At 43.5% G+C, this 24,657-nt stretch overlaps 1 protein-coding gene across 10 annotated transcripts in view; it reads right to left on the bottom strand.

Moving 5' to 3' along the window:
* The window catches only part of LOC121279045 (receptor-type tyrosine-protein phosphatase mu-like), an 873,720-nt gene that overhangs the window by 114,721 nt on the left and 734,342 nt on the right, over positions 1-24,657 (bottom strand). For all 10 annotated transcript variants that reach the window (XM_041189846.1, XM_041189847.1, XM_041189849.1 and 7 more), the window contains one exon: positions 16,128-16,215. In XM_041189846.1, coding sequence (XP_041045780.1) covers positions 16,128-16,215 — 88 coding nt within the window. The remainder of the gene's footprint in view (positions 1-16,127; positions 16,216-24,657) is intronic.

Raw genomic sequence — 24,657 nt, 5'->3', positions numbered from 1 at the left:
AACCTAATGTAACTGAATGTTGCTGCAAAACTCTGAATTCCATTTACAGATAGACAACATTGCTAATAGGAGAACAAACGGTTTAAATTTGGGATACCTGGTTGGTCCTGACAAAGAGAAATGGAGTGTGGTTGCACTAACTAATTCACATGCCAAATGCAGAAATCATAAAAGGGGCGAGCCTGCAATGAAACCCACCAACCTATTTTATCACAACGACAGCCTTCAAAATTCTAAAAGCTCCTCATATAATGGGAATTAATGGCGACATAATTGTATTAGTTCTACCTAAGTCTCAGATTTCAGCAAATACACCTGATCCCGTGATGCAAGGGGTTGGATTTTATGCTTCACCAACGACAGGTCTGAAGGCCGGTGGGGGATGTAATATCCAGAGGGTGGACTTCCCACATACCCACACCCCCACCACCCCTGTCCCCCCGCTCCAACCTGTCTGAAATTCTACAGGGGCAGGGTGGCATTAGGCAGCACACCTGCCCTTGGGCCTACTGAGGCCCTTAAGTGGCCAAATTATTTTCATTCATGGGATGTGGGCAGTACTGCCTAGGCTAGCATTTATTGCCCATCCCTAATTGCCCTTGAGAAGGTGGTGGTGAGCTGCCTTCTTGAACCTCTGCAGTCCATGTGGCTTAGGCATATCCACAGCGCTGTTAGGGAAGGAGTTCCAGGATTTTGATCCAATGACAGTGAAGGAATGGCAATATATAGATGGGGGGAGTGTTCAGGAAAAGGGGATATGTAGGCATACAAAGCAAAAGGACATGGCCACCTTGCAGGGCAGCTATTTAGGTAAAAATACCCAGAGTGTGACAGGAAGGGACAGGGTGTACAAACATAAAAAAATAGCAGCAAATAGGGTCAAAAGGGAAAAAATGGTAAAAAGGCAAAATTAATGGCTCTTTACTTAAAAGTACGTAGTATTCAAACAAAATAAATGAATTAATGGCACAAGTAGAGGTTAATGGGTATGAACTTATAGCCATTACAGAGACTCAGTTACAAGGAGATCAAAGCTGGGAACTAAATATTCAGGGGTATGTGTCTTTTCGAAAGGATAGGCAGGAAGGAAAGTGTGGTGGAGTAGTTTTGTTAGTACAAGATGGAATAAGTACAATAGCAAGAAAGGAACTTGGATTGGAAGATGTAGAATCCATATGGGTGGAGGTAAGAAATAACAAGGGGAAGAAGACACTGGTCTATAGGCCCTCTGACTATAGCTATACTGTAGGACAGAGAATAAATCAGGAGATAATGAGGGCATGTAAAAAAGGCAGTACATTAATCATGGGTGACTTTAGTCTTTATATAGATTGGGAAAATCAAATTGGCAGAGGTAGCCGCGAGCAACAATTCATAGACTGTATTCTGGACAGTTTCTTAGGACAATATGTTGTGAACCCAACCAGGGATCAGGCTATTTTGGATCTGGTAATGTGTAATGAGGCAGGTTTAATAAATGATCTCAGAGCAAAGGATCCCCTAGGAAACAGTGATCATAATATGGTAGAATTTAGCATTTAGTTTGAGGGTGAGAAACTTGGGTTGGAAACTAAACTTAAATAAGAGTAATTACAATGGAATGAGGGCAGAGAGGTAAAGGCGAACCAGTAGACGTAATATAATTGGATTTCCAAAAGGCGTTCAATAAGATACCGCATAGAAGGCTACTGAATAAGATAAGAGCCCATGGCGTTGGGGGTAGTATGTTAGCATGGATAGAGGATTAGCTAGCCAATAGAAGACAGAGAGTTGGGATAAGGGAGCCATTTTCGGTATGGCAACTTGTAACTAGGGGAGTGCTACAGGAATCAGTGCTGGGGCCTCAATTATTTACAATATATATTAATGACTTGGATGAGAGAAGTGAATGTACTATCACCAAGTTTGCAGATGGCACAAAAACAAGTGGGAAGGCAAGTGGTGAGGATGACACAAGGGGTCTACAGAAGAATATAGACAGGTTAAGTGAGTGGGCAAAACCTTGGCAGATGGAATATAATGTGGGAAACTGTGAGGTTATGCACTTTGGCAGCAAGGATAGAGGACCGGAATATTATTTAAATGGAGAATAATTGCTGCAGCACAGAGGGATTTGGGAGTCTTTGTGCATAAATCCCAAAAAGCTAACATACAAGTTCAACAGGTAATAGGGAAGGCAAATGGAATGTTGGTCTTTGTTTCAAAGGGAATGGAGTATAAAAATAGGGAAGCCTTGCTAAAACTATACAAGGTTAGACCACACCTAGAATACTATGAACAGTTTTGGTCCCCTTATGTTAGGAAAGATTTACTGGTTTTGGAGGCAGTCCAGGGAAGGTTCACTCAGTTGATCCTGGGTATGGAGTGATTTTCTTATGAGGAGAGATTGAGTAGGTTGGGCCTGTTCTCATTGGAGTTTAGAAGAAGGGGAGGCAAACTTATTGAAACATATAAGGTTTTTAGGGGGCTTGACAGGGTAGATGCTGAGAGGCTGTTTCCCCTTGTGGGACAGTCTAGGACCAGAGGGCATAATCTCAGATGAGGGGGCGCCCATTTAAAACAGAGATGAGGAGGAATTTCTTCTCTCAGTCAATCTGCGGGATTCGTTACCACAGAGTGCTGTGGAGGCCGGGTCATTAAGTATATTCAAGGCTGAGATCGACAGATTTTTAATCAGTAAGGGAATCAAGAGTTATGGGGAAAAGGCAGGAAAGTGGAGTTGAGGATTATCAGATCAGCCATGATCTCATTGAATGGTGGAGCAGAATCACTGGGCTGAATGGCCTACTTCTGCTCCTACGTCTTATGGTGTTATATTTCCAAGTCAGGGTGGTGAGTGGCTTGGAGGGGAACTTCCAGGTGGTGGTGTTCCTTTGTGTCTGCTGCCCTTGTCCTTCTAGATTATAGTGGTCATGCTGTATAAAGAACTTGGTGAGATCCTGCTGCCAATGTACCAATTTAGTATGAACATAAGGGGCTGAATTTAACACTTCCTTGCAGGTGGATTTGAAGGTGGTGGAGCTCATCACTGCTCTCACCGCAATTATCTGCTTCCACTGATACAGTTCTTTGGGATTGGGGATGGCTTGCTGTCACTCCAGTTCAATGTGCTCTGAGATATGTCCGATGTGCTATCTGCAGCCTCTGCCACACATGGGGCAGATGGTGCTTGACGGGTCGGGTACCTGGGTTGTCAGGGGGAACTTGCGGTCCCTCTGATGTCTCGACTTCACCTCTGCATGTTCCTGATGAAGTCTCTCGATGTGTTTGGTGCCTTCCCGGATGAACCTTCTCAATTTTGGTCAGTCACAAGCCAAGGTCTTCAATGAGGCCGAGGGGATGTTTGACCTCTTCAGGGATGCCTTGAGGACATCCCTTAAAGCATTTCCACTGTCCTCCTGGGATTCTCCTGCCATGCCTGAGTTCTAAGTAGAGCAGATGCTTTGGGACTCTGGATTCAAGCATACGAGTGCCATGCCCTGCCCAGCAGAGCTGGTTTCAAGTGATTAACACCTCAACTCTTGTCAAGTTGTTTTGGGAAGGGACACAGTTGTTAGGCTGCCTTTCTTGACACTAAATTTGGAGGATCTTGTGAAGGCATCGCTGATGATACTTCTCCAGTGCTTTGAGGAGCCTACAGTGGGTTGTCCAAGACTCTGCAATTGTAATAGTGGCAGGTGGTGATGGGTAGCCTGTCTGCCTGTGATCCAATTCAGGCTCTTATTTGGGTAACAGCAGAGGTGGTGGTGGGGGTGGGGGTGATGGAGTAGATGATGGCACAGTGGTAATGTCACTGGACTAGTAATCCAGAGGCCTAGGCTAATGCTCAGGGGACACAGGTTCAAAGTTCACCATGGCAGCTGGTGGAACTTGAATCCTGTTAATAAACCTGGGATATAAAGCTAGTCTCAGTAATGGTTACCATTGCAACTCCCATCAATTGTTGTAAAAACCCACCTGGCTCACTAATGCCCTTTAGGGAAGGAAATCTGCCATCCTTACTTGGTCTGGCCTACATGTGACTCCAGACCCACAGCAATGTGATTGACTCCTAACTGCCCTCTGCAATGGCCTAGCAAGCCACTTAGTTCAAGTAAGGATGGGCAACAAGTGCTGGCCTGCCAGCATGACCACATACCATGAAAGAATAAAGAAATTAAAGTTCATTGAGGGTCTCATCTAACTGCTGGGGAGAAGCCCATGACAAATGGCCAACCCACCAGGTTCCGTGTGGGCAGGTGGTGAGCGGGCACCCCCAGCCTCTTGAACCGACCCCTGCCCCTTCACGGTTACACCCAATCCCAGACATAGCTGTCAGTCTGGGCTCCTCAGCACTGGGGACTGCGTGTAGTCCCAGCATGGGCTCCCAGTGGTGCTGCCGAGACTCCAGAGCTGCTGGCCAATCCGATTGGCCGGAAGCTCTCTAAGGCAGGTTCTCCTCCCAAGAAAGTTGTGGAAATCTTGCCTTAAAGCAATTAACACTGCACCCAGTGCCAAACTGTTGCAGGGGCAGTTCTTGGGGTTGTGGGAAAACTCCTCCTGCACATTTTAGTCAGGGGTAACGGGACCACGACGCCCATTAAAACCAGCCCAAAATATTGTATTATTAACTATTAAACATGGAAATGGAAAGAAGAATTGCAGGTGAAAATTAATGCTGCTAAGTGTACGATATTGCACATAAGGAGACAATGAGCAGAATTTTCCACCCCACGGGTGAGCGTCCCGATGTCATTGTGCACTCGTGCGATATTTCACTCAGCGGGCGCGTGCAAAAGTAGGAAGCGAGGCTACCGACAATGAAGCAGGCAATTAATCCCATTAACAGCACAATTGTGTGTGATTTTTCTTGGCCTGTTCAACCTTATGGTTGACGGACAGGTGAATCGCCCAGGCGGCCTTTACATTTTTCATGAAACCTCATCCAAAGGTGGGATGAAATCTCAGTTAGGAAAAAAAACAAAAAGAAATATCTGGAGACAGCATTTTTATGAGGGTTGCTTTCAGGTGCTTGATTGTGATGCATGGACATTTTTTTTTGCAGCTTTTTAGTGCTTCATTTCATTAGTTGCTGATCTGTGGCTCTCTGAGGAAACTATCTGCCTTCAGGGAGCTCTTTCAGAGCGCTCACCCCCGCCCACCCTCTTCCTGCCCCCATTTCGACAGTGCTGAGCTGCAGTGCACACGTTTCATGCTGGCTAACTGTTAATTGGCCGATCATGTGCACCCAATGAGGGGAAAATTCAGGCCATGGTCTCCAAAAATCCTCTACGAATAGTGCTGAAATAATTAAACATGTAGTTAACCAACTGGGGATCTTAGTTGCAGGATACTCATCTGGATTGAAAGTGCTTCACATTGTGCCCATTTTAGGTAACATTACCACAATAGAGTCAGGGCTGCAACACTCAAATTACCCAATTGCATCATATGGCTTGAGAATGAATTCCATTGCACACCTAAACTTCAGTGATATTGTTCATTCTTCCAGAACACATGTCCATGGTGACAGAGTTGAAAACTCACCAGAAAGGTTTAAAATTGATAAGGAGGAGGTATTGGATAAGCTGTCCATACTTAAATTTGATAAGGCACCAGGACCGGATGAGATGCATCCAAGAATATTGAAGGAAGTGAGAGTGGAAATTGCAAGAGCACTGGCAATAATCTTTCAATGTTTCCTGGATTCAGGGGAGGGGCCAGGGGGCTGGAGAATTGCAAACACTACGCACTTGTTCAAAAAAGGTTGTAAAGGTCTGCCCTGCAATTACAGACCAGTCAGTTTAACTTCGGTGTTGGGGAGACTTCTAGGAACAATTATTTGGTATAGAATTAATAGTCGCATGGAAAAATGTGGATTGATTTGGAAGAGTCAGCGTAGATTTGTTAAAAGAAAATTGTATCTAACTAACTTGCTGGAGTTTTTTTGAAGAGGTAACAGAGATGGTTCATGAGGGCAAGGCCATTGACGTGGTGTATAAGGACTTCGAAAAGGCGTTTGATACAACACCACATAACAGACTTGTGAGGAAAGTTATAGGTCATGGGATAAAAGGGGCAGTAGCAATGTGGATGCAAAATTGGCTGAGGGATAGGAAACAAAGAGTAATGGTTAATGGGTACTTTTTGGGCTGGAAGAAGGTTTGTAGTGGAGTTCCCCAGGGGTTGGTATAGGGACCCTTGCTTTTCCTGCTATATATAAATGATCTAGATCTTGGTGTGCAGGGGACAAATTCAAAGTTTGCACATGACACAAAACTTGAGAGAATTGTAAACTGTGAGGAGGACAGTATAAAACTTCAAAAGGACATTGACACATTGGTGGAGTGGGCAGATAGGCGACAGATAAAGTTCAGTGTGGAGAAGCATGAGGTGATACACTTTGGTACAAAGAACATGGAGAAACAGTATAAAATAAAGGATACTATTCAAAGTGGTGTGCAGGAGCAGAGAGACCTGGGTGTATATGTACATAAGTCATTAAAGGTGGCAGGTAGAGAGAGCTGTTTCTAAAGCATACAGTATTCTAGGCTTCATTAATAGCGGCAAAGAGTACAAGAGCAGGGAGGTTATGTTAACTTATATAAGACACTGGTTAGACTTCAGCCAGAGTATTGTGTACAGTTCTGGGTGCCACACTATAGGAAGGATGTGAACGCATTGGAGAGAGTGCAGAAGAGGTTTACGAGAATGGTTCCAGGATAAGGCACTTCAGTTATGAGGAAAGATTGGAGAAGTTGGGACTGTTTTCCTTGGAGAGGAGAAGGCTAAGAGGAGACTAGATAGAAGTTTTCAAAATCATGAGGGGTCTGGGCAGAGTAGATAAGGAGAAATTGTTTCCACTCATAAATGGATTGAGAACCAGAGGGCACAGTTTTAAAGTGTTTGCAAAAGAAGCAAATGTGAGGTGAGAAAAAACTTATTCACACAGCAAGTAGTTAGGGTTTGGAATGCACTGCCTGGAAGTGTGGTGGAGGCAGGTTCAATTGAGGCATTCAAGAGGGCATTGGATATTATCTAAATAGAAACAATGTGCAGGGTTACAGGGAAAGGCAGGAGATTGGCAATAAGTTAAAATGCTCAGAGAGCTGGTGCAGAAATGATGGGCTCAATGGCCTCCTTCTACACCGTAATAATTCTGTGATTCTGTTAAAAGCAAAGTACAGCTGATGTTGGAAATCTGAAATATAAACAGAAGATGCTGGAAAAATTCAGCAGGTCTGGCAGTATCTGTGGAGAGAGAAACACAGTTAATATTTCAAGTCCATGTGACTTGTTCAGAGCTCTGAATAAGTCATACTTTAACTCTGTTTCTCTTGCCACAGATGCTGCCAGATCGCGAACAATAGAAAAGTTATGGTGCAGAAAGAGGCCTTTCAGCCCATTGTGTCTGCACCAGCCAAAAATAGAGTGAAAAAAGAAACTTGCCGTACATTTTTAATCCCACTTTCCAGCACCTGGTCCATAGCCTTGCAGGTTACAGCACTTCAGGTGCAGATCCAGGTCCCTTTCAAATGAGTCGAGCGTTTCAGCCTCAACCACCAATTAAGGCACTGAATTCTAGATGCCCACCAACTTTTGGGTGTAAAAAGATTTTCGTCATGACCCCTCTAATCCTTCTACCAATCACTGTAAATCTATGCCCCTTGTTAATTGACCCCTCAGCTCAGGGAAACAGGTCTTTCCTGTCTACCGTATCTAGGCCCCTTAATCTTGTACACCTCAATTATGTCACCCCTCAGCCTTCTCTGTTCCAAGGAAAACAACCCTAGCCAATCCAATCTTTCCTTATAGCTGCAATTTTCAAGCCCTGGCAACATTCTTATAAATCTCCCCTGCATTGACTCCAGAGCAAATATGTCCTTCCTGTAATTTAGTGGCCAGGACAGTACATAAAATTCCAGATGTGGCCTAACCAACAGTTCCATCATTACATCACTGCTATTGTATTCAACGCCTGTCCAATAAAGGAAATCATTCATATGCTTTCATTACCACCTTATCCACCTGTCGTGCCAATTTCAGGGACCTGTGGACTCCAAGGTCACTCACTTCCTCAACCCCTCAGTATCTTTCCATTTATTGAGTATTCCCTTGTTTTGTTTTCCCTCCCCAAATGCATCACCTCACTTTTCTGGATTGAATTTCATTTGCCACTTTTCTGCCCATTCAACCAAACCATGGGCATCATTCTGGAGATAAGAACTATCCTCTTCACTATCAACTACATGGCCAATTTTTGTGTCATCTGCAAATTTCCTAATCATGCTTCCCACATTTAAGTCCGAATCACTCATACAACAAACAGCAAATGCCCCAACACTGGGCCCTGTGGAACACCACTGGAAACAGCTTTCCATTTGCAAAAACATCCTTCAACCATTACCCTTTGTTTCCTGTCGCTGAGTCAATTTTGGATCCATCTTGCCACTTTCCCCTGTATCCCATGGGATCTCATTTTTCTGACCAGTCTGCCATTTGGGACCTTGTCAAATGCCTTACTAAAATCCATGTAGACAACATTCCCTGCACTATCCTCATCCATCCTCCTTGTTATTTCCCCCAAAAATTCTATTAAGTTAGTAAAACACGATCTTCCCCTAACAAAACTATGCTGACTATCTCTGATCAATCCATACCTTTCTAACTGACAATTTATTCTGTCTCTCAGAGTTGATTCCAATAATTTGCCCACCACCTCAGTCAGACTGACCAGCCTATAATTTTCAGGCCTATCCCTCACACTCTTTTTAAGTATTGGTACAACGCTCACGGACCTCCAATCCTCTGCTACCTTGCCTATATCCAGTGAAGATTGGAAAATGATCCCCAGAGCATCTGTTAGTTGCTCCCTGGCTTCCTTTAACAGCCTGGGATATAATCCATCTGACCCTGATGATTTATCCATTTTCAAGGTTGCCAGTCCCTCCAGTACTTCCTCTCATTATGTTCATTATATCTAATATTTCACACTCCTCCCCTATCACCAACTTCCAGTCCAAACTGAGGGACCAGCCAGATTGGCAGCTAGTCCCTGATCACAGAGAAGAGCAAGAGACCCTCCAAACTCGAGGTGCCATGGACCAAATCCGCAAAGCTGATAGAGACTACAAAATATGTAGGACAGAAGATGAGAGCTGTTTCAGTTCAGAGGTAACTAAAGAATATGCTGTCTGTGTTTTGAAAGGAAAGAATTTTGAGTGACATAGCAATTCCAGTCCTGTGGAGCTAGGTTCCCAATTTGGAGGAATAGGTTCAAATCCCTTTGTTACAATCCCCATAGAAACTGATAACTTTTAAAAAGAGATATGAATTTTTTTACAGACTACACAAGAATTGAATGACAAGATTTCATATTTTAAAAATGTTACTATAACAATCCAACTAAAATCAACATTGAATAAACAGTATTTAGTCAGCATCTAATACAATACATTACAAAAAGGTATTCCTAATTCACTTCTGAACACAACTAAAATCCCCAGGTCGCAATTATACATTACCCAACACTCCCTATAGACCTCCTTCCAACTCTAACAGGATACCTTCACCTTGCTTCACAAAGGTAAAGGTAAGCCTTGGTTCAAACATGGACAAAAGAACTGAACTCCAGAGGTCAGGTGAGAGTGACTGCCCTGGACATCAAGGCAGCATCTGACCCACTGTGGCATCAAGGAGTTCTAGCAAAACTGGAGTCAATGAGAATCAGAGGGAAAATTCTCCACTGGTTGGAGTCATACCTAGCACAAAGGAAGATGGTTGTGTTCATTGGAGGTCGAGCTTCTCAGTTCCAGGACATAACTGCAGGAGTTCCTCAGGGTAGTGTCCTCGGCCCAACCATCTTCAGCTGCTTCATCAATGACCTTCCCTCCATCATAAGGTCAGAAGCGGTGATATTTGCTGATGATTGCACAATGTTCAACACCATTCATGACTCCTCAGATACCCAATCAGTCCATGTCCAAATGCAGCGAGACATGGATAATATCCAGGCTTGGGCTGACAAGCGACAAGTAAATTTCATGCCACACAAGTGTCAGGCAATGACCATCTCCAACAAGAGAGAATCTAACCATCACCCCTTGACACTGAATGGCATTACCATCACTGAATCCCCCACTATCAACATCCTGGGGGGTTACCATTGACCAGAAACTGAACTGGACCAGCCATATAAATACTGTGGCTACAAGAGTGGGTCAGGGGCTTGGGGTCCCTCCTGACTCCCCAAAGCCTGTCCACCATTTACAAGGCACAAGTTGGGGTGCCACTTTCCTGGATGAGTGCAGCTCCCACAACACTCAAGAAGCTTGACACCATCAAGGACAAAGCAACCGCTTGATTGGCACTACATCCACAAACTCCCTTCACCACCACCAACACACAGTGGCAGCAGTGTATATCATCTACAAGATGTACTGCAGTAACTCAGCAAGGCTGCTTGACAGCACCTTCCAAGCCTACAATCACTACCATCTAGAAGGACAATGGCAGCAGATACCTGGGAACACCACCACCTAGAAGCTTCCCTCCAAGTCACTCACCATCCTAAATTGGAAATATACCGCCGGTCCTTCACTGTCGCTGGGTCAAAATCCTGGAACTCCCTTCCTAACAGCACTGTGGGTGTACCTACACCACATCGACTGCAGCGGTTTAAGAAGGCAGCTCACCACCACTTCTCAAGGGCAATTAGGGATGGGCAATGAATGCTGGCTTAGCTACTGATGCCCACAAGAATAAAATGAATGAATTAAAAAACTCTTCCAATGTCCTTTTAAACAAAGTTCCCTTCACCTAATCCTTTGAGCATAATTGAATGGACTTTCCATTGCAAGTTTTCCTCTGATGATTCCACGGTCTCTAACTTTTCACAATTCTTTTTTCCTCAAACATGGGTTCTGTCCTTACTAGCCCTCTGCTTGCTGCTTATCCCAAACACAATCCTTTTCTTCTGCCTGGCATTGCAGTACCTGTTGTGGGTCATCTTCCCCGAAACCTTCAGCCTGCCTTCCACTGCGAGTCTGTGAGTCTGCACTTGGCAAGGTTAGTTGCTTCGTCCTTTGTGACCTGGAGCAACAATTTCCACCCCCCCCAACCCACCCACCCCCACCCCCCCCGAACACCTCCCCCCCCCCCCGCCAACACTGCACCCCACACCCCGCCCCCCCCCCCTCCCACCCCACCACCCCACCCGCACCCCCACCCCCCCACCACCCTCCATTAGGGGGAAAAGTGCAGGAGCGAGCATGGGCAGGCGGGCGGGTGGCCCTCCGATCAGCGCTGCCATTTTTTATGGGCGGGCCAATTAAGGCCTGCCCAGCGTGATGTCCACACGGAAGCGCTATGCACTTCCTGTGCGGGCGGGGAGGATGTCAAATGCGGGAGTGCTCTCCGCTCTCCCTGAAACTAAATGCTGCCTCAGGGAGATCAGTTCCCAAAGTGAAAAAGTTATTCTGTCAAGAATTTCATTTACCATCCATGTCCCCATATGTGATGATGTCACATGAGTTAGGACATGGACATAACTTTAAATAAAAATGAATCTTAATTTCTCAATTTAGTCATGAAACCTCATTCTGCCCATGGATGAGGTTTCATGCTTTTTCAGGTGGCCGCCAGCTTCACAACATCCTCCATACTAGGGCTTTCTGTTTAAACTTATGTTAAAAGAGACAGGTTATAACATAACCATCTTATAAGGCCTAAAGTCTCATAGAAACCTATAAAATTCTAACAGGACTAGACAGGGTAGAAGCAGGAAGGATGTTCCCGATGATCGAGGAGCCTAGAACCAGGGGTCACAGTCTGAGGATATGGGGTAGACCATTTAGGACTGAGATGAGGAGAAATTTCTTCACCCAGAGAGTGGTGAGTTTGTGGAATTCACTACCACAGAAAGTAGCTGAGGCCAAAACATTGTATGTCTTCAAGAAGGAGTTAGATATAGCTCTTGGGGTGAAAGGAATCAAAGGATATGGGGAGAAAGCGGGAGCAGGCTATTGAGTTGGATGATCAGCCATGATCATAATGAATGGTGGAGCAAGCTCGAAGGGCCTACTCCTGCTCCTATTTTCTATGTTTCTGTCTCTATGTTTCTTTAACTAGAACGACTGCATCATCCCTCTCCTTAGTGAGGATGGAGACAAAGTACTCATTGGGAACCCTGCCCACATCTTCAGCATCAACATACAAGTTACCATGTGCATCGCTGATACTCCCTAGCTTTTCCTGAGTTATTCTATTGCTCTTAATGTACTGGTAAAACATCTTGGCGTTTTCTTTGATTTTACCAGCCATTATTTTTTTGTATCCTCTCTTTGCTTTCCTAATTTCCTTTTTTACTTCACCCCTTTACTTGCAATACTCCTCTTGGCTGTCCACAGTATTAAGCTTTTTGTGACTGTCATAAGCTTTCTTCTTTTGCTTTATCAAGACCTGTATGCTTCTGGATAACCAGGGGGCTCTAGATTTGGCAGTGCCACCCCTTTCTTTTTGTTGGGGCATGTCTACATTGTGCCTGTAAAATCTCACTATTGAATGCCTCCCACTGATTTGATACCATTTTTCCTTCCAGAAGCTTTATCCAATCCACTATCGCCAGCTCAATTCTGGGCTTCATAAACTTTGTCTTCCCCCAGTTAGAACTTTTACTCCTGTTCTATCTTTTACCTTTTCCATAATGCTGTTAAATCTAACTGCATTATGGTCTCTTTCTCCAAAATGGTCCCCCATTGCTACTTCATCCAGCTGCCCAGCTTAATTTCCTAAGACTAAATCTAGAATTGCACCCCCTCTCATTGGACTTATGTGCTGGCTGAAAAAGTTCCCTTGAGTGCAGTTCAAGAATTTTGTGCCCTCTGACCCTTCACACTGTTCGTATCCCAATTAACATTAGGGTAGTTGAAATCCCCAACGATTACTGCTCTATTGTTTTTGCACTCAAAAATCTGACTACATATTTGATCTTCTAACTCCCTTCCAGTATTTGGGGGTCTATAGAACATTCCTAGCAGTGTGGCCGCCCCTTTTTTTATTTCTGAGCTCAACCCATATGGCCTCATTTGATGCTTCCTTTAGTATATCATCCCTCCTCACAGCTGTAATTGATTCTTTAACCAATAATGCTATAGCGCCAACCTTTTTATCCCCCTCTCTATGGTGCCTGAAAGCTCTATATCTAGGGGCGTTGAACTGCAATTTATGCCCCTCTTTAAGCCAAGTTTCTGTCATAGCGGTGATATCATGTTGCCATGTATCGTCTGTGCCCTCAGTTCATTGGCTTTATTTGCTATACTCCTTGCATTTACATATGTACCTTTTAACACTTCAAAGTTCCTGTGCTGTACAATTTTTAACCTGTACTGCTTCTGTCTTTCAGAGTCACTCACTAATTCTCCATCTCCCGTTCCCTGCTCTGAATCTTCCCTCGGGTTCCCAGCCCCCTGCCAATCTAGTTTAAACAACCCCCAACAACACTACCAAATCACTAGCGAGGATATTTGTCCCAGTCCTGTTCAGGTATAAACCATCTGGTTTGTATAGATCCCACCTTCCCCAGGACCGGTCCCAATGACTCAGAAATCTGTTGTCCTCCCTCCTACACCAGCTTTTCAGTCAGGCATTCATTCGCTCAATTCTGCTATTTCTATACTCACTTGCATATGGGACTGGGTGTAATCCTGATATTATTGCTTTAGAGGCCCTGCTTTTCAATCTCCTTCCTGGCTCCCTAAAATCTGCTTTTAAGACCTCATCCCCTTTCCTATCTAAGTCATTGGTACCAACACGGACCAAGACCTCTGGCTGATCACCCTCCCCCAGAAGAATGGCCTGCAGCTGCTCCATGACATCCTTGACCCTGGCACCAGAGGCAACATACCATTCCAGAATCAGGTCTACAGCCACAGAAATGCCTGTCTGTTCCCCTAGCTAACAGATCTCCTATCACTACTGCTCTTCCCCTCTTGTACAGCAGAGCCATCTGTGGTGCCACAAACCTGAATCTGACTGCGCTCCTCCAAGGAACCAATGCTGTCATCAGTATCCAAAACAGAATATTAATTGACAAGCAGGACCCCAGGGGACCCCTGCACTACCTGCCTAGTTCTCTTGGGTTCCCTGGCAGTTATCCATTCCCTTTATGCCTCCAGGCTCCCAAGCTGCAGTGTGACCACCTCTCTGAACATGCTGTCTTTGTAGCTCTCAGCCTTGTGGATGTGCTACAGTGACTCCAGTCGCCACGTGAGCTCTGAAACCTGGAGCTCAAGGTTCTGCAGCTGGCAACACTCCCTGCACATGTGATCATCTAGGACACCAGTAGCATCCATGAATTCCCATATATTACAGGACACACATTCCACACAGCTGAGCTGTCCTTCCATGACTTCAATTTACCTCCCTTAGGTTAACTTAATTTTACTCTGGCTTACTTGCAATGCTTTATTTTACCTAACCTTGACTTAACTTTACTCCCCTATTGTTGGTGTCGCTAAGTGAAATCTAAGTAGCTCCTTCTTTTAAAAAGGATATGTTTTTCTAAATTTTCAGTGACTTGAAGACCTTGCCAAAAGCAGTTTCTCCCTAACCGATTAACTTATTTTTCTCCTGTGATGTCACTCTTGGATGCTTTCAAAACCCAGCCCTCTCGTGCAGCTTTTCAACTCCTGATCCTCTGCAAGCTGAGAAAGATAGAGAAAAAAGCCCAGCCCTAGCCCTAGCCCTAGCCCTAGCCCTAGCCCTAGCCCTAGCCCTAGCCCTAGCCCTAGCCCTCCCCTCCCCTCCCCTCCCCTCCCCTCCCCTCCCCTCCAAACTCCCTTCTGACCAAAGTAACCTCCACACTGTACCAGTTACACCCTGTGACAAGGCACTTCACCTCTCTTATTTATACTACTGAGATTCAGGTGATTCTCCTATCAGGCAGTTTAGAAGCAGATTAGGCCAGTTATTTCATTTGCTGATCCCACCTGCTCTCCAGCAGGGGGCTTGATTGGCTTGATCAGCCCTGGCAAAGAGACATAAAAATTAACCTCTTGCCCCCCTCCCCTGTGGAGCAAAAATCCTGCATCCGAGAAATGTTTCCATGGAGACGGATCTGTCGAACTGGGAAATTTACAGACTTGAGCTTCCCCCCTTCATGGTGAAAATCGGTCCCTAAGCTTTCCTTTTGCTACCTGACAGCCTACACTGCATTCTGTCATCTTCATAACCCTCTCACTTCCTCCTTTTATCACCTCTTCCTTCACAGACAGCGTTTTCTAACAAAATCTGTCAAGAATGGACCCCACTGAGTCTATCTCATCTGTATCAGTTCTGTTGAATCCCCTCTACTCATTACTGGTGAATAGAGTTCCAGTCTCATCAAGTTCTCTCTCATCAGTACCAGTCCTTCATACCATATAAATGGGACAAATACATAATTTACAGTGGTATGGTATGTGTAGGTAACAAAAGCATTAAAAAGAATGCCAGTGGTGGGGGGAGAGCAATTAGGGTGGAATCACATATAACCTTGGCACTGAGTTAGCTAGACTGGGAACTGAAGTGATAAATGCACATTTCATTCAGTACCATCTGTGTGATGAACCAAGTGTTTAAGGCCCACAATCCACACAAGTCCATTGCAGATGGGTCATTCTGTGGAATTCATCAAAATGCTGCAGAATCAGTGATGGCCGTGGATGGACAGTGGTTAGTTGTCAATCAAAGCTAGCCAATGCTCCACAAGGAAGTGGAGCAAGATGTTATAGAACCAATAACTGATCTCTTTTAACAGTATCCTTTCTTTCACTTGCTGTAATCAAAGCTCAGATAACCCTGCCTCATAATAACATGCCCCCTGCAAAGAAGAAGCTGCATTCAGTCCCAGTTGATGGAAATGAATGTAGGTCAGAGGCAAATGGAGCTAAAGATCTACCAAAGATAACAGACAGAGGGTGCGAATGGCCCCTAGGTATCTATTGTAAATAGTGAAACAAAAGAGAAGAGAAGAATTATTATATATAAGTGTTACGTGAGGAACATTATGAAATAAGATCAGTCAGCAAAGCTACAGCCATGTTGCTGATTTCATAAAATAATACAACCTTGAACTCGAGTTGGCATCATCTTTCAAGAGAAGTACTCACAAGCAATGATATTCCCATATCTATTCTTCATCCTGTTTTCATCTTTCTTGGCAGAATCCCATGGGGCAGACTGTCCTTCATAAAAACTCTGGACAAAAAAATGAAGCATATGTTACAATTAACAACAATATTCACAAAGGATGGTTGATCATAATTGGGACGGGAGATAGAAGTAAATAGATAGATCACAATAACAGTATCGTGCTCCACTAGTGCATGGGCAGCATTGTGTATACAAAGGAATTACAAAAATAAAATCGACTTCATGTCAGGACTAGATCTGTTAACTCGCTCCTCTCTTCTGAAATTGCTCACCTTAGTGACTTCAGTGTTCACTGTGATGGCAATTAAACCTGTTATGTTATGGACACACATTCTTTAAATCTAATGTAAAAGTTCTATAAATCTGATTTTACAAAGCTGTGCTACAGGTGAAGAGACTTCCAGCATTGCTCCTGGTTTTCTGCCCATCCATTTTAATGGAAGGGAAGTCCTGGGGAATATGCCTGTAGCTTCTCATACATGTAGTAAGTCGATGATGTTCCCAGTCACTAGTACAGATTCGTAGAAATTTTAATTTTTTGGATGACGCTGTAAAATGGGCAATATTGAAATAGCTGTCAGTGGGAAGGGGAGTCAGGAGTACTGTATCATTCACTAATGCCCATTGTAAGTTACTGCCTCCTTTTACACCCTTTATATATAACATGACTCTTAATTGGTTCTTCAACCCAATGGCAGCAGTTCTGCAACCCAAGCTAATTCAGCTAAAACAAGGAGTAAAGCGTGTGGATAGTCCTAGCCTAAAGAGCTCAGTTCCCCATTGGGCAATACCAATCCACTGGTAATCTGAGCAGAATGAATTCAGTGTAGCACTTTGAAAGCTTACTAAATTGTAGTTTGAAAACAATTGCTGAAGTACTCACTTTACAGTCACCGAAACCAATGCAAACAACATCTTAAATTTACTCTATATAATGCATCATCGGAGTCAAATATTTGTGACTGAGGTTTATAGCAACGTGTTTTTTCCTGAGGGAGCCTTTCATAAGCTGACAGGCTGTTCAAGCATGAAATGGTTTTATTTCTCCTCTGGAATGTGTAGTATTTCTGCATGAAGCATGCTATTTCAACATCTTTTGTTGTCAGTTTGTTTCTCTTTTGCTTGATGCACAGCCTAAAAAGAAATCATGTTAAGGTGGGAGTGGTGACTACACAGTGCAGTTGATTAGGATAAAAGGGAAAAGAATTACAAAACCTGGAAACCAGCAAGAAAACATAAAACGTTTTAAATATTCAGGGCAACTTTCGACTTGGTTCATCCCATGTGGCAACCTGGAGGGATGATTACCTTACATTTACAGAGCCCACAAACACTCATATGAGTTGTACAATGGTTAGGTGATTTCATTCCTTGGTTATCATCCAAGATTGAAAATTCCCCTTTTTGTATTTTCAAGGGAAAGGTCAGATAATATTTCTGCTTTGACCCTTCATTGGAACCATTAATTGACCTTCCCATTTCAGGCCTAACAGACTGAGCTGCATTGCAGTTGGTGCATTTTCTGTGTGAAAAAAGATCTGTCTCAGGAAGTCCCAAAGCACTCTGAAATGACTAAAGTACTTTTGAGGTGTAGTCATTGTTGAGATGTAGGAAACACGGCAATTTATTTGTCCATGGCAGCAATGACCAGATAATCTGTTTAAAAGGATGTTGGCTGAGTGATAAATATTGGCCAGGACACTGCCCTTCTTCAAAATAGTGCCATGGGATTATTATGTCCGCTTGAGTGGGCAGGTTTAGTGTTGGTCTAACATCTCATCCAAAAGACAGCATCTCAGACAATGTAGCGCTCTCTCAGTAATTGCAGTTAGATCCAGTGTACCTGGGCTAGATTAAGTCAGACAGATTTTCCACTCCTGATAGCTATCAAATGACCACTGGTGAAAATACTACGTGAAGATCAAATGAAGATCAGGCTCAATAATGATGCCACACCATGGCCAAATATCACACTGTTACTCGCTGTCAAACTCAGACGTGAATAATGGTGCCTTGGAAAAGGCATTGGAAGATACCTGGGTTAAAGTCGACAGGAAAGAAGGCAAAGGAAGAAAATTGGGGAAATATCATTTCAAAACTATTCAAAAAATTATGCTTCGTGGGTAAAATTTGCAGCTGAATGCTTCTAATCCCAATTGGCCAACTGTCCAGGTATATACCTGGACATTGCGTTCCAGCCAATCTCACCCTGTCCATGTTTCTTCCTTGTACTTCCTTACTGAGCTCACGCAATACAAGGGGCGTGGTTAGGAAAGAGCGCAAAAAAGAAAAGATATATCGAAGATAGTGAAATAGCAGAAAAGAAGTATGTGCCACAGAGCCAGCTGCAATTAGTTGGGATTTTACAACACCGATATTTGTGAGGACATAAGAAATAGGAGCAGGAATAGGTGGCTCAGTCCCTCAAATCTGCTGCACTATTCAATAAGATCGTGGTTGATCTGATGTGGCTTTAACTCCACTATCATGTCTGTCCCCAAAACCCTTGATTCCCTTGTCAACCAAAAACCCGCCTAACTCAGCTTTGAATATATTCACTGACCCAGCCTCTGCTGCTTGCTGTGAAGAGAATTCCAAACACTAACAACCTTCTGAGAGAAGAAATTCCTCCTCATCTCCGTCTTAAATGGAAGACCCCTCATTTTGAAATGATGTCCCTGAGCTCCAGATTCCCCCCCACCCGAGAGAATTACTAGCATTAGTCTTTGACATGGTTTGGATTTTTAAATACATTTCTAAATTAAATAACGATACTTACAAACATAAGTAGGTAGAGTTTTCACTTTGGGCGGAATCAGGAAATAACAACCAAAATGTGCTTGAAATTATATTCGTTATGTTAGGCTTCGCATTTCCACTAAAAGTCACTGAAAAATCACAAATGTAAAATGGTTCATGAACCAACACAATCCGAGTGAGTGTTTTGTTTTCTTTTTCCTATTGAAATGTATTCCTCAATGTATTTAAGAGTGGTAAGCTGGTGCAGTTTTATTAATAGATCTTAAAATGGGTTTATCGCCAAAAATAAATATTTTTAATAATGCCCAGTCCTCCATCGGCGCGTAGCCTGGTTTAAGATGATTGAAAATGACGTTAAAAACTATACTAAACCATTTAATAGTTTCATTAGCGCCTGACTAAAAGGTCGCTTTCTTAGTGAATTTAAATACTTTTGAGATGGAAAAAGCTTTCAGAAACACGTGTACTTGTGCCTGCCTGCCTGCCTAAGAAAATGAGCTTCATCTGAACAGCTTTCCTTGAGCCAGCAAACTTGGCAGAATCTCGAAACTGGGGGCATGGCCTGGTCCCTGTGCGGGACCTTATCCAGGAGAATTGAATCTTGAACCAGGTTAAAAGATCAAAGAAAGCACACGTGCAATTTTTTTTCTTTATTCTTTCATGGGGTGTGGGCGTTGCTGGCAAGGCCAGTGTTTGTTGCCCACTTCAAACTGCCCTTGAACTGAGTGACTTGCTAGGCCATTTCAGAGGGCAGTTGGTAGTTAACCACGTTGCTGTGGTTTTGGGGAGAATACAATTACGTTTAAAATTCCCCAAACTTTTGCGCTCATTTGGCCGATTCTGTCTGATTGTATTTGATGTAACCAGAAGAAACCTGACCCCAATTATTCTGTAGTGCAAAAAGTCTGTTTTATGGTTACGGCAAAAAAAAAATTAAAAATGAAACGTATCCATGCCTTGTTGCTTTGGTCTATAGATGGAGCTGCAGAATTGGAACTTGCCTTTGGCTGAACATGATCAAAGTTTCCACTTTATTCATAACAAAAGGTGTTGTGATGGCTCCATATGATAGCCTTTCAACAAACTACATGATGAACAAAAAGCCCTTAGGCTACGCCAAGGCTTAAGACTGTACTTTTCACAAAGTGAATATTCATTTTCGCCCCAAAAGAGCCTGTGTAGCAAATTCTGGTAATTAATTCTAATTACATTGATTTAATACTAAACAAATCAGAACCAATTATATCAGACTCAGCTTTTATCTTCCGTCCCTCAGTATTTAACTGTCAAATTCCTAGTTGGAGATCCTTGAATATCTTACATTTTTCACAAATAATTCAGAGTCTCCCATGTAGTGAACCAGGGGAATATATTTTGCCATCTTAAACTACAGCAAAACTACAAACATTTCTTTCTGAAGATGTTATTAACTCTCCCTGAACTGCATCATCCCTTTCACACCATTTATAACAAGGTTAGAGTCTGCTTCCCTGATTCCTGACCCAATGTGTTACACGGAGTGAAGCAGAGTTATAACACTACACGTAACGGACTCATAAGGCAGAGCTTTTTAGCTACAAACAAATTGTAATAGTTGTTCTATCAAGTGAAAGCATGCACTCAGTTAAAGACATGTTTTCTGGTCTAAACAGCCTGACGCACTTTTAAATAATAGTCCTGGTTCACTTTATCTTTAAGATTTTATATAAGATGTTACCCCACTGCCGCCCCCCTCCCCACCCCCCCCTACCCACTCACCCTTCACCTAATCAACTTCTCTGTAGATTGACTTTCTATATCAACACCTAGTCCTCTGAACCTCCATCTCCTATTCCTCTTAAACTATATAACTTTGCAAAGCTGTAATCTTCCTCCTCACTGCATTGAAAGAAAGACTCATGAAAAGGTTATTTTTCTGGATTGGGAAGTTGTAACACTCTCCCTTCACCTTTCCTCCTCTCTACTGTCTTCCACTTTGCAGAATTCCAATGCCATTGCCTTGGCACAATTCGGCAGTCCCACATAGAAGGCCAGAATGGCTACTGTTGGGAAGTCACACTGATGCAGTATAAAGTATTTTTCTGAGGTCTGGATTCAACTACATATTTCCACTGCATGTGGCTATATTATATCTGATCTCAGAGTTCCTGATGCTGACAGCATGTGCCGAAATGGAAAATGTCAACATTGACATCCACTAGTTTAACTTCATCGTCATCGTTCTGATTTCATTCTGTGGTTGGACATGACAGAAGGAATGGCCTCTTTCTGTGCTGTAACCATTCTATAATTCTATAATGCAGGACAGTGGAACTCTATTATGCAATTTATTCATACTGTAAGATAACTTCTGACAAAGTTCCACATGGAAGACTTTTAATTGAGCCGAAAACCTTTGAAATCCAAAGTAGATCCTAAGTTCAAAGAGGGATATATGACTGGAGAGGTTACAGAGTTGGGAAGAGTGAATTCATAGAGGGTTTTGCAATGAGGATGAGAAGTTTAAAATTGAGATGTTGGTGGACCAGGAGCCAATGTAGATCAAGTGAGCATAGGGGTGGTGGGTGAACTGGACTGGATGTGAAGCAGGACAGCAGAGTTTTGTAAGGCTCAAAGTTACAGAGGATGGAAATGGGTGATCAGTCAGGAGAGCATTGGAATAGTTGATCCTGTAAGTAATAAAGACATGGATAAGGATTTCAGAAGAAGATGGGCTGAGGCAATGGCAGGGAGGGTTAATGTTATACAGGTAGGTGTGGACAACCATTACAATGGAAAAATTATGGGGTAAATTTAATATGGGTGGCAGCGTGCCCAATCTCTGCAATGGAAACTGGTGGCACCTCCGCTGACCTGATCTCCGGGAACCCTGAGAGAATAAAGTGCTTAATTGGCAAGGGCGGGGGGGGGGGGGCCTGCTACCAGCACTCCCAACTCCACCAGGGGCACTAAATCGAGGAACCCTGCAGTGTGGGATGGAGATCCTGCCTGGAGAGATCCTAATCAGAGGCTGGCAGCTTTCCAGTACTGGCAGTGCCATCGAGAGTGGTGGCCATTGCTGGTATTGCACTGGGGTCCACTCAAAGGATTACTGATGCTTCCTCCAGAGTCAGGTAAGTGGGATGGGATGGACGTCCCAAGGAAGAGGGGCACTAGTGACGGTGGTGTGTGGGAAGGTTGACAGCAGGAATTGGGGCTGGCTAACTGCAAGGCCTGCCTTTGAAATGCTGGGCTCCTCAATTGGGCACAGAACGATACAGGTTTGATGTGTGGTTTTCCTGGATGATGAGTCTCCTGTTTGTCACTGACTGAGTACCAGGGGGGTGGAATGAGGCCCTTAAGTGGCCACTTATAGGCCTCAGTTGGTGTCTAAGTAATTGGAGGGAGGTGGGATGGCAGTGGGATCTCCACCCTGCATCCTCTTGCCTGATCACACGGCCCCACACCTTCCACCTTCGAACTTGCCTCCACTCAAAAAGGGTGCTGAGGTTGTGAACAGTCTGGCCCAACCTAGACACTGGACAGTTAGAGGATTGGAATGGAAGCTGAAGAACAGAGTTTGTGTTGGAGGTTAAAGAAAATGGTTTCATTCTTTTCAATATTCAATTGGAGGAAATTTCATCTCATCCAGCACTTTGTCAGCAGTGGATCAGTTGATAGCACCCTGGCTTCTGAGTCAGAAGGCTGTGGATTCAGGTCCCACTCTAGAAACCTGAGCATAAAAGCCTAGGTTGATGCTCCAGTGCAGTACTGAGCTGTGGTCTTTAAGATGAGATGTTAGTCTGAAGCCCCACCACCTGCCATTTCAGCTCAATGCAAAAAGTCCCATAGAATGCTTTTGAAGATGACCAAGCAAGTTTTCCCTGGTGCCCTAACCAATATTCATCCTGCAATCAACATCACTAAAAACAGATCATCCCATTTGTGGGATCTTGTTGTCTACAAATTGCCTGTCATGTTTGCTACATTACAACAGTGACTACACTTCAAAAGTATCTCATTGGTTGCAAAGCGCTTTGGGACATCTTGAGAATGTGAAAGGTGCCATAAGAATACAGGTCTTTCTTTTGCTTTGAATGTCAGAGGCAGTGGACAAGTCAAGATAGTGAAGTAGAGCTGGGTATCATCAGCCGCAAGTGGAACCTGATGTCATGCCTTCAGAAGATGTCGCCAAGGGGCAGCATGTAGATAGTATGCAATTTTGAAAAGATTTTGTTTCTATCTTCCAGGCTCCTAATGAGATACAGATCCACAGGAGCCTGTTACTTTCCATTATCTCATATTGAGGCCAGTAACAACTATGGAATCATAGGGTCAACATAACCCCATCCTTTGCTGACTCAAAAGCAGGGGTTACTGGGGACCATTCCGAAATAAAATCCTGGTTGAATTTCTGTCCCTCTCAGGTTTAGGGTATCTGAAGCCAGCTCCAACTTCTCCGTCTCTCCTTTAGTTAGCTCAACATTGATGGGGGATAAAGCCTGAGGATAGTATTTTACGAGAAATAGCCATATGTCAAGATATTTCTGAATCTCTAACACCTCGACAATGCTAGGAACTACTTAGTCCATGGTTTTCAGGAGTATTCTAGGCTGTGACATGAGGTGTGGAGAGTTCAGTAATAATTAAAACTATTTAGCTACCTCTCCCTCACCCCATGCTTCAGGCTATGATTTTAGCAGTAAAGCTCACAGGATAAAAAGATAAAGCTGCTGAAGCAACAACTGTTTCTGTTTTCCTTCCTTCGGTGAAGTCAAATGTTTACAAGATTAAAGCTGCTAAATTTCAGAGTTAATTACAGTCTGTGAGAGATTCAGATTGAAATAACAGTAAAACAAGCTTCATTGAAAACAAAAACAAAAATACCTGGAAAAACTCAGCAGGTCTGGCAGCATCTGTGGAGAGGAGCACAGTGAACGTTTTGAGTCCATATGACTCTTCAACAGAACTAAGGAAAAATAGAGAAGAGGTGAAATATAAGCTGGTTTGGGGGGTGGGGTGGGGATGGGACAAGAAGAGCTGGATAGAGGGCCAGTGATAGGTGGAGTTAAACAAAAGGTGTCACAGACAAAAGGACAAAGAGGTGTTGAAGGTGGTGATATTATCCCCCACTAGGGCTATCTGTACCTTGCTCGTCCTAATTTCTACCCTTAATTAGCACATTCCTTTAGATAATATCACCACCTTCAACACCTCTTTGTCCTTTTGTCTGTGACATCTTTTGGTTATCTCCACCTATCACTGGCCCTCTATCCAGCTCTTCTTGTCCCACCCCCCCCTTAAACCAGCTTATATTTCACCCCTTTTCTATTTTTCCTTAGTTCTGTTGAAGAGTCATGCGGACTCAAAACGTTAACTGTGTTCCTCTCTGCAGATGCTGCCAGACTTGCTGAGATTTTCCAGGTATTTTTGTTTTTGTTTTGGATTTCCAGCATTCGCAGTTTTTTGCTTTTATCTATGCTTCATTGAAATGTTTCTTAGATACAAATCATTTCAAATCTCAGGTTATTACTCAATAGTGTTAGATTCAGCTGGATTGCTGGGCAATGCTGGAGGATATACTCTTAGCAAACCTCTTATTCTTCCGATTCAACTATAATACTTAATTATCTTTAGAAATAAAGAAGCTGTGTCTTGTGAACAAAGAGACATGGTGAATGATTCTGAATGCAGATTAAATGATATGGAAAGAAAGAACACTGTGTTAGGCCTCATTTTTTCTCTTTG

The sequence above is a fragment of the Carcharodon carcharias genome, chromosome 6 (genome assembly GCF_017639515.1).
Source record: "Carcharodon carcharias isolate sCarCar2 chromosome 6, sCarCar2.pri, whole genome shotgun sequence".
Taxonomy (NCBI): Eukaryota; Metazoa; Chordata; class Chondrichthyes; order Lamniformes; family Lamnidae; genus Carcharodon; species Carcharodon carcharias.
Note: the sequence above shows the minus strand (reverse complement) of the source record. Positions and strands in the feature narration are given on the sequence as shown.